Genomic DNA, 13,587 nt, shown 5'->3' with positions numbered 1-13,587 from the left:
ATAAGGCGAAGGTCCTTAGATACTGGTCATCTGACCCATCTGTGACCATGAGGCCTTCCAAGCACTGAACTGGTACTTGATGTCGAGAGACCAGTCTGCTAAAGACACTCAGACACTTGCTTAGTCAGCTTATATTGGTTAACCAAGACTATTTCAAATGGCCACAATGGACACTCACTCATTATCCAGTGCCTTTTGTAGCCCCAAATCAAACATTTTTGCTCATTAACAGCTTCCTCTATTCTTGAGTTTTGAATTTGACCTCTCATTCGAGTTATAGCCCCACAAATGAGCTGAAGCTGTTCCACAAATAAAACAAAACCATTTTCGTAACTTGGATACACATGAATCTCCATGAGCAACAAATATACTGTTAGACAAAACATGCACGTGTACCCTAATATCTGTAACTCATTTTTTAAGTAAGTTTTGTTTGAGTTCCACATATGTTCTAAATTTTGGCTTTGACAATATTTTTGAACCATTAAAAGCTTACATTGCAATACATTTAATGTAGAAATCCACCGCAAAAATTAAGCTCTACAGCCAATGAACAACAGTGTGACCTACGTAAACACCTTATTTGTTCTGCCTTATGCCATGTTGACCATAATATACAATCACTTCACATTTCATTGTATTGATCCTGGTACCCAACCCATGCCACCCAGAATTGCTAGAATGGGAGCAACTGTAAGCCTAACCACCCTGCAGCATTGTTTAGTGCGGGGGAGGCTGACTGATCCCAGAGCTCCCCCAACAGTCTACATGAGACCCAATTCTAACCTCATAAATCAAGAATTTATCAGGAGAAAAACTCAACATGTTGTAAGTCTTAGTCAAACTAATTCTCTGTGTGCTTCTACCTTTGTTTCTGGAATGCATTATTTGTGTTGTGCTCTGATTAAAACACCACAAACTAGAATGGCACTCAGTAGTGCATACCTCTGCCAAGGCCCAACAGTCTCCTTAAGTTAGGTCAAGCCTAATACAAAATCAAAATCGATAGCCCTGTATCTCTTTAAAGAGTCATATTATGCTAATTTCCAGGTTCATACTTTTATTTGGGGGTCCTAGTATAATAAGTTTACATACTTACATTTTCAAAAAACACATTATTTTTCTCTATGGTGCATTGCTGCAGCCTCCCTTTTCACACAGTCTTGAACGAACGTTTTAGCTACAGAGTGAGACATCTCGCCTCTGTTCAAACTTTGGTGAGAGTTGCACATGTGCATTACTCTATGGGCAGGATGTAGCCAATCAGAGACAGAATAGGGCGGGTCATGCCGAGCAAGGTAGTGTGATCAAAAATAACGCTGCTACAGCAGTAGCAACTGTATGTCTGCTATATTTTATAATGTATATAAATATGTATATATTTATATATGTTTTATAATATATATAAATATGTTTATTTATATAACGGCTGTTACATAGTGACACACATAAGTTACAGAAGTAAAGGCTCGATTCCAAACCATGCGTTTCAGGCAGAGCAGGAGCAGTGTTTTCTGTGAGAGAGAGTAACTCCCTTTGGTGTGGGCTTTGGGCTTTTTCACTTTGCAGACCTTTTACATGCACAAAAATGCTTCATAACACAATAAAGGAAAGGCAAAAACACAAAAAGCATAATATGACCTCTTTAAATTTGAAACCACCTGTAACTGTTTAACCATTATTTAAGCTCACCAGACCAGGGGTCTGCATCAAATCGTTCCCCCCTTATCGATACCAGCCTCCTAAATACGTCTGATTTTAAAAAAAAAAAAAATTGTCAAGATCCATGCATTATTCTCAGAGAAATTAACAGCAAAAAACACCGTCTCTCAATGTTAAAGAAATTGAGAAAACATCCTGGATCCGTCCCTTTTGTCTGGCTCAGCACCAAAAGTTAATGGGGTCTAATCACAAGCTATTAGGCCACTACAAGATCTGGATTACTTTAGAAATTTGTACCATCCACCACAGTTTTCACAAATATAAAGGTACACTATTGATCCAGTCAAACACAGTTGGATTTGCTTTACTAGTTTGTAAGAATATAATGATGTGGGCTGGTTTCTGTTGTAAACCCCTTCTGCTCATCAACAAGATACTATCGTTCTACATACTGTGAGCCGGTTGTGTAGTTTGTAAGCTGTATTATGAAGGCTGATGAAGGGTCATTTTTCGATGACTTTGGAACAGGTTTAACTTGTACCATGATGGACCTCTAAAAGATGTGGAGATTTTAAAGCTTAATTTGTAATACTTTTTCTTTTCAATTTTGATTTGTCTACAGCCCTTTTAACTTCTTCTTCAGAGATGTTGTGATTCAGAAATGTCTTGGGCTTTAGCCCTGTGTATTCATAACTGTATCCGATCAAACTTTGTAAGCAGACGTTATTGAAAAGGCATCAAAATCACATTGAACACAGTTTCCTGTCTTTTTCCCATTTGCTAAGCCCCACTACTTTTTTGTTTTCAGTGTTAGTATTAGCTAGAGTGATTTCCATAGGACATTTCTTAAATTTTTTAGAACCCAATTTTAGATTTTCTGTCTCTTCACATTGAATTATTTATTTTACATCATAGGGATTACCTGTAGCTGATCATTAAAACATGGCCGCAACAACCGGGATCGAGCTTATGTCTTCATTTTGACTGTAAAGGACTTTTAGTACTGAATTCAAACAGTGATCGAGTCTAACTATATTTACAGATTACATGCTGTATCATTTTAGCAGCATTGGAATGAAAAAAAAGTATTCCACTAGTCAGAAAAAATGCTAAATATCTGATCAGATAATCACTCAACCCATAGTATACCGTATATACATACATTAAATGTATGTACATTTCCTTATACTTGTGCTTAATTTATTGCCAGAAAATAACTTTTTGTACTTAATTACATTTGATATCAGGTACTTTAAGACTGGAACTCAAGTACTATTGGTTTAGGCAACTTTTATTAAAGTAATAATTTTAACACTTGACTCAAGTAAGACTTTGGGGTACATTTCATAACACTGAATACAACTGAACAACAGCAGAGGGGTATGTCCGATATTAAAGACACCAAAGAGGGAATCCAAAGAAATCCCTTTTTTTTTTTTTTTTTTTTACATTTTTATTTTCTGATTGTTTTATTACAGAAGACGTCCCAAGTCCTTGAATACCAGCAATCACATTGGGAATTCATATAATGTACAACACTTAATAACAAACAAGAGCTTGTTCCATCAGTGGTAATGAGCAGCATGCAGGTTATTACTTGGTGAAAACTTCAATTTGGTCTTTTTAAATTTTAAAACAGACTTTGGTGACCATTTCATTCCACTGCATTGCTTTGCTATACAGGAATATGAAAGGGACACGTTTGTATATAGTAGTTTGATTCTAAAATGAGCTACACTGTGAAACGCTGCACATCCCATAGTTTCTTGTCAAAAAAGAATCTAACAATTAGAGTCAACAAAAAAAAATGTTCGGGACCAGAATACACATATAGAAAAAAGTACTTGCTAGCATTTTCTTCTGGTCTACTTTTGAAAAGAAGTCTTCCTCAAATACAATCTATAATGTTATAGATTTAATTTGTAAATATGCCATTCTTTGCATGAAGAGGTCAAATTGCTGTCATGTGTAATTCTTTGTAGTAATAGCTGAGTAAGAAAGAACTCCACTGAAATTCTGGTGACTATGTGCACAACCACCAGAGGGTGACATGCTAACTTAAAGCAATTCACAAATCAGCCTTGAGTTTGGAGAAATTAAGGCATCAGAGTTACCCGTCTTGAACGATCAAAAACTTCAATTGCCAATATGTATCAATTCAAAATACATCCATATATTTTGTGCATTTGACAAACATTTTGACCTAATGTTCTGAAAATATTAACAGTTTAACAACTTAGCACAGTTGTAATCAAGATCTGCCAAGATTGATAACAGGTTCCAATCCTGGTATGAGGTCATGTGTGGGGCTTCTTGTTTGAAACAGACAACAAGATTCCCAGTTTGACAAATAGGTGTGTCAAAAATACATAAAAACTCAAACACCTATCTGTTAAAGGCCCATAGCAATCATGCTTTTAGTTACAAGAAAAAAATAATAATACAGGCAGCTTCAGACTGTGTCGCAGACAGTGAAGCTAAACATGGGGACATTCTGCTCTCTATTCCTCCCATACTTGAGGCCAATACATGGAGAGAGGAGGATTTTCTGAAGTCGGTAATATGGCAGCCATACCACTTTTCTGCAATGAGTGACTGTTTGCAGCTCCATGCACTCTATCCACCACATTCTTCATGTTCCTATATCCATCTCTTTCTGTTTTCACCTGGGAATCACATGGATGGCCCCAATGCATGATGACACATCAGCCCACCTTGTTCTCAAACACCGTATATCCACCTTGAAGCATAAGGCTGGTATTATTTTATCTTTCAGTTGCCACGTTCTTTAATAGCTTATATAGACAAAAAAACTTTTAGCTTTTAGTGAATTGTCTTTCATACCTTCTATGTCAGTGAAGTGGTAGCAGTAGCACTCCTAAAGTTAAATTTCCAGGAAAACCTGCCAGACTCGAAGTCTGTTTTAGTTCAGTTCAGCAAAGACACCAAGATCGTAAATTCCCTCTCTAGTTAGAATTTCAAAGGGTTCTGCAGAAGATGGTACCTAATATCTTGGCATTTTGGTGCATAACATGATTCAGTTTGGCAGCGGGGTGCTCTCTGGTTGTTGCATCGTCTGGGAGCTGAACATAGCCTGATGCCCATGACCCCAAGCCTTTAGCCTGTTGAAGTGTATATTTGAGATGCTGCACCTCTATCAGGTCAAAGAGGCAAAACCCCAACTTCCCTTTCTGAGTACCAGCAACCCTTCATTGGTCGCTCAGAGTCATTGTAATGTCTTTGACTGTTTAGCTATAATAGCTGATTGCCAGGATCCAGCCAACTAACAGTCTGTTTGCTTGTTTATCTCAATATGTTCAAGTCTCAATATGATGGAGCTGACGTGAGAGAAAACAGGACTGTGCATAGACATTGAACCAGCATTTCCGAGGTCATCTATCTTCTGTTGTTTTAATTCCACTATAGTAGTCTCAGTTTACCTCAGAGTTGTTTGAGTGTAACAAGAGGTAGGAATCAAATCCTTTTCCAGTGTAGAAAATGTTTGTCATCATCTTGGTACTCCACTCTTCTCAGGGTATGGGTGAGGAATTAGTGGTACATTTTAGCACCTTCCATTAACACCAGACAAAGAATTCCTGTGCTCCTTCACCCACCAGCACATTAGTGTTTTCCGTTTTTTGGGTGGTTTTGATCACACGCCTGTTAAGGATCTCACTCTTCTCTTTTCTAATAGTTTGTCCACCTCCTCACTTCTTCTTGTCCCTCTGTTTCTTGTTGGTTTTTGTCAGTGGACCCTGTTGGCGTGAGGCCACCGTGACACTGCCATTGGGCTCAAAATCAAGAAGGTATTCCATCGCATCTAGTGGCCTTCCCTCCTCGTCCCTCAGCCTGGAAAAGACTTCTTGGTACAACATGCCCACTTGGCGCTTCATTTCCTGCAGCTTCCTCAGGGCTTCCTGTTTCTCTCGGAGCAACTGTGAACGGTAGCGCCTCAAACCTGACACATCGTCACTCAGACTCACCAGCACGTCCATTTTCCTCTTCCTGCAGTTCTGGGCAGCTATCTTGTTTTTACCACGGCGCCGTATGTCCCTAACAAGGGTAAGCTGATCCTCACTGAGTTGGCAGTTGGCCAGCAGGTCATTAAACTCTTCCACTGGCAGATTAACAATCAGCTCATTGGAGAACGGGACTTTCAAGGCTCGTGCACGCCGTTCATCACGGTTCTGCATTTTGGTCTCGGAGAGGGAGTGTCTGGAAGAGGAGCGGTGGTAAGGCTTTACATTGTCATGTCGTGGGGAGGATTTGGTTTGTTTTGTGGGCATCTTGCCCAGGAATTGAGAGGAGGGGGATGACAAGGGTTGGTTGTATGTGTGATCATGGCCAATATGCTCCAGCCAAGGAAAGCCATTAAACAGCTTGTCATCCCCATAGTCAGGAAGGAAGGGTTTCTTAACATCTTCAGGGTGCCCTCCTCCTACTGCACCCATCTCCTCCTCTTCTAGCCGCTCCTGCTTTATGGTCACCTCCACTTCCATATCTGAATCAACTAACCCATACTCAGCATCTTCGTCCTCATCTTCAGAGAAGGGACTTCCCTCAGCTGTCAAACAGGATGAAGAGGAGGAGGAAGAGGAATAGGAGGAGGCCTCAGAAGCACTTGGAGAAGCAGGGCTGTAGCTGAAGTCCACAGAGAGACCAGAGTCTGAGTCTGCCTCATTCCCGCCATCTAGGAGGAAAGAACAGGATTTGTTCGACAGTTTTATAGCAAGCATTTGATTTTGCTTTAGTATACTCTTTAAAGAAAGGTACATAGTTGAAAAATTTGTCAAAATTACCTTGACCCCAATTTTCTGTGATCACTGTACTAGAGCCTGAGTGGTGATCATCTCTGCCAGTTTCCAGTTGGGCTACATCACGGTCAAGGTAGCCCTCCTCTTCCAGCCTGGCTGCCATCTCAGGACTGAATCCTTCCTCTAGAGCCAGGTCCAACAATCTGATCTCATCCAAGATGGCAGCATCCTCTAAGAGATCACTAAGTGGGCTCGGGAGACCATCTTCATCTTCCACATCCTCCTCGTCAACCAGAAAGACACTAGACGGGGATGTCAGAAGGTCTTTGGTCATACCATTCCCCTCCAGAGGTGGGGTTAAACTGGAAGGTGTCAAGTCACGTGAATGAAAGTTGACATCAAAACTAGGGAGGTTTTCAGGAAAGGGAACGTACTGTGTACTCGGACTGCTTGCCATAGTTTCCACATGATCTTGTGTTAGCAGATTTAGGTTGAAGGTACTCAAGTTATCTTCTGCATTAAGTCCTAGGCTGAAGTCTTCTGAAGGATCTTCTGCAAGCAGATCTGGAGGACTGTGCAAGTGATTCACATTATAGTTTTTCAAAGTGTCCCTTGTGTCAAAGCCTGAACGGTGGTCATCCAACTCTGCGCTGGGAGTGAGTGTAAACTGGGCTGGCTCTAGCTCTGACTGGCTTGGAGCCCCCAACAAACCTAGAGACAAAGAATGGGAATTTTTGCAAAATGTTAAGAATTGTGGGACAACAGCGCCTTTGGTACAATCATTTAGGGAATAAGAAAAACGCAGATTGCTGTGGTCTTATGGACCTTTTTTTAAAAATTATTTTCAAAGAGTGCCTGGAAAGTCATTAACTCCTACATCAGAACAACAACTCATTTTTCATTAAATCATCAAAGGGAATGTGTGGCCCTTTCGCTAAAACAACAGGTCATATTTAACTTTACAAAGCTTTCATCCGCATCTTGCGGTTGCTCTCCATAACATCTGAGCAACTCAATCTACTGAGTAAAGCCACTAAATGTGGTTGTAAGGCTCAGCAACAAGTGACTGGGCCTTCAAGTTCTTCAAGTATTGATCAGTTCTTACAATAAATGTCAGCTTCAGAATTTAATTACCGTGATGCAGGGGGGCCTCCAGCAGAAGGGCCTCCGGATGAGCATCTGTTGCATCGTTGTCATGGTTGTTACAGTTTTGCTGTGGGGCTTCAGACCTGGCACCCTGAAGGGTCCCAGTTGCTCTTGAATTCCGTGTGTGGTCAAATGAAGTCATCATGTTGACATCTGTGCTCTGGAGAGGAAGGATGAAAATGTATCTCAATTTATTGTGTCTTGGCTCACACATCTCATGATTTCCTTTTATTCTATTCTCCAAGTCACCTCAGGCTCCATGATAGCCAACAGGTCCTGCCAGTGCAGCTCCATGTCCAAGGAGGGGTTTCCAGTGGGGATGACGGGGGGCAGCATGGTCTCTCTGTCTGGGGAGTGATGCCCCACGTCTCCATCTCTACCGCCAACATCATGCAACTGAGGGACAAGAAAGCAGGAAGAATGCTGAGTTCTGCTCAACAACAGAATGGACTGAAGAGCAATGAAGAGGCCGGACATTTTTTTTTGTGCATTAACGCAGAACAGGGACATTATAGTGTGAATGTATGACATAGACCAGACATTACCAAAACTAAAAATGAACAGACAAACAAAACTACAACAAAACAAGTACTAATAGTAGTACAAAATAACTGGAGCAAGTGTGTGTGTATGTATGTATGTGAGTACATTAGCATGTGCGTGCATGTACAGTAAAAGAAATGAACGAATGCAGGGAAGATTAACGGATGACATTAGTGAGTAAATAAAGGAAAAAAATAAATAAATAAATACTGAGAATGAAAACCAAAACAAAAATACAAAAAAAAAAAAACAGGGCGGAAGAAGCTGTACCTGTTCTCCTTCTGTGAAGGGAAAGCTTTCCTCCAACAGCCTCAGACACTCCTGGAAGGAGGAAGGAGTCTGCAGATAGAGTGAGAGAGAAAGAGGAAGACAGAGGGAGAGAGGTTTAGACAAGTGAAACACATCTTGTTGAGCTTCCCAGCAATATCCATGTGTTTTTTTTTCTGAGGGCCCTGTCACTCCAGGCCATCGGTCAAAATCAGGGCCATCAGTGAGTGTCTGAGGCTCTAGCTGTTGTGGCGTGTTCCACACCGTTGGCACTAGTCGGCCCTACAGCGGCTTTTCAGCCGTTTGAGCATGTAGAATAATCTGTGAGAGAAATTACTCTGATTGGCTGTACAGCTGAGTGAATCAGTGCGCAAGAAGAGAAACAGGAAAAGAAAAGCTGTCGAGCCTGTCACTGTAGTGTCCATGATTGCAACTTTTTATCAGACATATGCTCTATAAGAGGTGGCCCTATTAGCAAGAGTGGTTTTTACAAAAACACTGCTTCATCATAACAACAGTTTGAATATTGACAGTCATGAGTGCTCCCGTTTCTCTTTTTGAATAATGAATTCAGATGACCGCCACCTGGTGGTGTGGAGAGTTATCTCCTTTCAAGCAGGTGCAGAACGTACAAGCTAGTTGTTTGTCAGCTGTAGTCAGGTGCAGCGTCATGGTCAAGACACAGGTGACATGATACAACACAACAGTCAAGCTTTGTTGCCACTAGTTCTGTGATGTCAGTTTGGTTGTCTGGATCCTTAGCCATGCTGGTAGTACAGCTCTGGGGATGGCCATGTTGGTCGATCCATCACTTTGGTCCAGAGTCAAATGTCTTAATTACGATCATATGGATTGCCATGATATTTTGGGCAAATATTTACAGTAAACAGATGATGAATCCTACTAATCTTGGTAATTCCCCGGCCTTTCCTTTAGCACAACAAAAAGGTTGACATGTTTTACTTTAAAGCTATAGTTGGTAATCCTGTTCAGAAACACTTTTTGTTATACTGGGTGAAATGGTCCTTCCATCCTGAGAGTAGTCAATACATAATGTGTTCAGAAAAAGGAACAAAAAAAATCAGACCTCTGTGGCAGCTGCAGGCCTGTAAAAACTCTGACCAATCCCTGCCTCTCGGTCCGAGTGGAAAGAATCAATCAGATGCCTTCATGTCTCGTCCTGCCCGTGCCCCCCGCTGTCCCTCCCTCCTCCCTGCATGCACTCATGATGTGTCACTGTTGCCGGAAATATTCAGCACACTCCATACCGAGTTAGCAGGAGAGAACAGTGACCCACATGTGGCACCATGAGTGTGAGACTTCCCAAATACACACATATTCTTCATTCGTAGAAATGAACCTTGCTCTGTCTTCAAAGAAATGTCTGTCTAGTGTTTCCATATTCCCTGGATCCTGTCACAAATCAGACACTTCTCACCTCTTATCCGCAGAGCTATGTGGGAAAGGTGCATTCTGGGAAGCATAATTCCTTGGGCTTCTCTTAAGATCTGCCATGAATACAAAGGACAGCACCACAACATACTTGACCCATATTGGACCATTTTAAATGCGACTATGAAGTCTGACTGTCCACAGCTTTATTTTATCCTTCATTGGTCATACACACATACAGACACACATATCTGTGCATGTTACTGTACGTGTACCGTGGGTGTAACAGGCACCTGAGGTGCAGCTGCTAATATGTGTCACTCATGCTTTTCTTTTCTGCTGAGTTGGCAGCTGTCCAGTATTTGAAGATGAAGCGTGGAGATCTGATTGCAAGCATGACAGACGCTCTGATCACCTCAGCTAACACTCGGTTTATATGTCAGGCAAGTTCTGCTGATAGAGGATTTATAAGGCTGATAACAGTGCTGAGGAATTTGGGCTGAAGCTGCAATCAGTCACTATTTACTGCTTGGATGAATCCAAAAATACAGACTATGTTCACTCACATCTTCCTGTTGCTATTTTCAGCGGGAGTCCCATCATCAATTCCACAATCTAGACTTAAATATGGCTGAACTGAACCATAAGGAACCTTTTTCATACAAAAAACTGGTGAAAATTCTGTTTTACTCATAGAGGTGCCACATTCTGTCTCAGAGACTTCTAAAGCAAAGTTCCTGTCAAATCAGAGAGTGTCTGAAATCCCCTTTCCAATGTCGGAACTGGTCAGGACTGTGTTCCAACTGTCGTAACTTTACAAAACACAATCCAACACTGACACCAAAATAAATGCCACATAGCCAGGTGAGCGGAGACGTGACAGTAGGTACAGTTTCAAGATCTCTGTCAGTCTCTCCTTTTTAATTCTTCACACAGCTTCTCTGTCACGTGTGTGCAACACCATCAATGCCTCAATGGATAACTCCCTAAAAGCGTGTGCCCTTATTTGTGTTTATATGATTAACCATGTTGACGTTCCAAAAGATGAAGAGTTCTTGGAGAGGGATGAGGGAGAGGTGAGATGTAGCCAGGATGAGGCTGTGATGGCTGTTAGATGAGGGCAGATGAGACTTCAGTCAACCTGGTCCATTCAAGCACAGGCCTACTGTGAAACTTGTACTGATGAAAATTTTAACAGTTCAGCATTTTGGGAATTGCTGAACTATTCCAGTAACTTCCTGGACTATCAGCTGGTTGGTTGGCAACTGGCCCCTGCCAAGAAATCATGTGCATAATCCCTAATATAAACAGCAAATCGTCCTTTCTTGCTTAATTTTTGTAAAGATTAAGCAAATGCGTTAATTTGTGAGCTTCAGAAGTTGTGATTTTTTTTACCGTTGGATAAGGCCAGCTCTGTTTTCAGTCTGTATGCTAAGCTAACAGGCAGCTAGCTCCATCTTTATATTTACCACACACACATGCACATTTTCCAAAATGGCAAAGAGGAATTTTGTGGAATTTTGTTGATTTAAAGTTCACCAAACTACTACAAGGCTACTGTATATCCACACTGGTCATACCCATTACAAAGTGCATCAAACTAAATGGCAAGCATCCAGTATTTTTGTAATATTTGAATCCGGACCAGAGCAATGAATTTCAGCTTTATCCCTCCGGGCGGAGGTTTATAGTCCCAAGGTGCGGAACAAAGCGGTATAAAAATAGCTTTGTTCAAGCAGCTGTCACTCAGATGAATAGATGAATTAGTTGTAGCAACATTTTCACAAATACAATGAAGATGAAACCAAGATGAAAGATGATGGAGGATGGGTCTCAGCTCAGAGTAGAATAAACTTTTGGTGAATACATTTTGTCTTCCTTTCTTGAACATTACATGACAGGGCGTTTTTCAACATTTTGGTTAATTTCTCAGAAAATAATTTAAAAAAAAAGAATAATGATGTATGCACTCCACTGAGTTCAGTTAGATATTGAATTGTTTGGTTTTTTTTAACATTTATTTATTCATAACGCTCTCTTTTTCAGGAAGGCCCTGATCACATTCACAGTTAGAAGCTGACCAGTACAACCACAGTCTGAACTGTTGGCCACTGAGCAGCTCCACTGGAGCAGTCGGGGTTAAGTGCACCTCAGTGGTGGTGATGAGGGTGGAGCAAGCGCCACCTTTCACTTTCCCCTTTCACTATTATCCTGCCGGCTCACTTCTGTAACCTTTAGGCCACCACTGCCCCATTTTACCTTATCTATTCTCGTGGCTATTCTTTTTAGTGTTTTTTTGAAATATTTATTCTCTCTTATGTCCTGATAGTAGAGCCGTGAGCACTTTATCATGTTTTATTAGTTTGTCTCTTCTCAGTGTTGTTGTGAAACATGTGTCGAGATGGATGCCTTGTCTTCTACTGCAAACCAAATCTACCTACAGGTACAAATAAAGTAACCTGAACCAGACAGTGTTCACCCAACAAACCAACATCACTCATGTTGCTAAAGTGACTCAAACCCTCCTAGAACTTTGTTTTCCTTAAAGGAGAAAACACTTATTATTATCATCACAGTGAAATGATGATAAATCTTAGTCCAGGTCCGGGGTTAATTTATTTTTCTACAACACAGGGTTGCACCATGAAATGTAAGTTGTAGTCCCTTTATGCCGTTGTATTATTCTTACTATGTTTTACCTGGTCTTCTTCATTCTGAGTTAGCTCTCTGTTGTTAGCACAACCATAGGTAACTCCTGGCCCTCCTCCTTCTGCTCTGCTGTAATGCCTGTACATCTGGGCCAGGTCTTCCTCCTCCTCCTCCTCCTCTTCTTCCCTTCTCTCATCCAGAGCACCATTGGGATGGAGTACATGATACATTTCTTCCTGGTTGCAAAGACAAAAATGAAGTCAGTCAGTGAAGCCATTATGCCACAGGGCCTCTGAAAACTCTCCAAAGTACTTTTACAGTGGCGTATCATTCCTTCTGTTCAGCTTCATGATACTTTAAATTAGCATTCATTTAAAATCAACACAAAACTCACATCTTATTGACAGTAACTTACAAGACTTGAGTGGTATCAATTTTCTCATGTAGTTCTCATCAAGGAAGCCAATATGCAAATGTTCCATATTGTTAAATTAGTACATTACTCTGAACCCAGCAGATATTCAATACTGACTCCAGTGGATTTTAAATCCAGAACCTTTTGCATGTAAAGCAGATGTAATAACCACAACTCCAGGAAACCTCTCCTATTGTTATTAATGGTGCTTCTTTCAATAAAGCAAAGAAAATAAAAAATGTGTTTAATGAGTACTGATGATTGCTAGTAGTGATCATTCAGGCATAATATACGATAATATAAAGAACAATTATTTGTTTGTATAAAGCAGCCACAGCTCCCATCAGGCTTTGACACTGATTAGCACTGGTTACGCTTGGTCGACTCAGCGTCTGTGATCACATTTTAGTGGGTGGCATTTTTCTATTAACCCCCTGATCTTTACAGAGATGAGAAAATGTGGCTTTTCATATGGATATGTTAAATTATGTTTTGGACATGTATTTGCATTATACTATTAATAGAAATAAACGTCCAGACACGCAATTTTACTACATTGAGTGAAAGCAACAAATAGTATAAAAGTAATGTGTCACCATGCTAACCAATGGCAGGGTAAAATGCTGTTGTGCTGTCCTCTGTACTACCAGCCTGTATGTATAGAACATAAAGGCTCATGTTTTACCCAGTGACAGACAGTCAGGCTCAGAATAACTGTAACCTTCTCCTGACCTGGCTGGGGGCTTACAGACAAACCCA

At 40.8% G+C, this 13,587-nt stretch overlaps 1 protein-coding gene across 2 annotated transcripts in view; it reads right to left on the bottom strand.

Annotated features, from left to right (window-relative positions):
* Positions 1 to 2,989: 2,989 nt before the first annotated feature.
* The window catches only part of nfe2l1a (nfe2 like bZIP transcription factor 1a), a 19,363-nt gene continuing 8,765 nt past the window's right edge, over positions 2,990 to 13,587 (bottom strand). For both annotated transcript variants that reach the window (XM_073493624.1, XM_073493625.1), the window contains exons 4-9: positions 12,464 to 12,649; positions 8,376 to 8,444; positions 7,812 to 7,958; positions 7,551 to 7,722; positions 6,462 to 7,127; positions 2,990 to 6,352 (exon numbers count right to left, since the gene is read on the bottom strand). In XM_073493624.1, coding sequence (XP_073349725.1) covers positions 5,370 to 6,352; positions 6,462 to 7,127; positions 7,551 to 7,722; positions 7,812 to 7,958; positions 8,376 to 8,444; positions 12,464 to 12,649 — 2,223 coding nt within the window. In that variant the 3' untranslated portion in view covers positions 2,990 to 5,369. The remainder of the gene's footprint in view (positions 6,353 to 6,461; positions 7,128 to 7,550; positions 7,723 to 7,811; positions 7,959 to 8,375; positions 8,445 to 12,463; positions 12,650 to 13,587) is intronic.

Source organism: Pagrus major, chromosome 23 (genome assembly GCF_040436345.1).
Source record: "Pagrus major chromosome 23, Pma_NU_1.0".
Lineage (NCBI taxonomy): Eukaryota > Metazoa > Chordata > Actinopteri > Spariformes > Sparidae > Pagrus > Pagrus major.
Note: the sequence above shows the minus strand (reverse complement) of the source record. Positions and strands in the feature narration are given on the sequence as shown.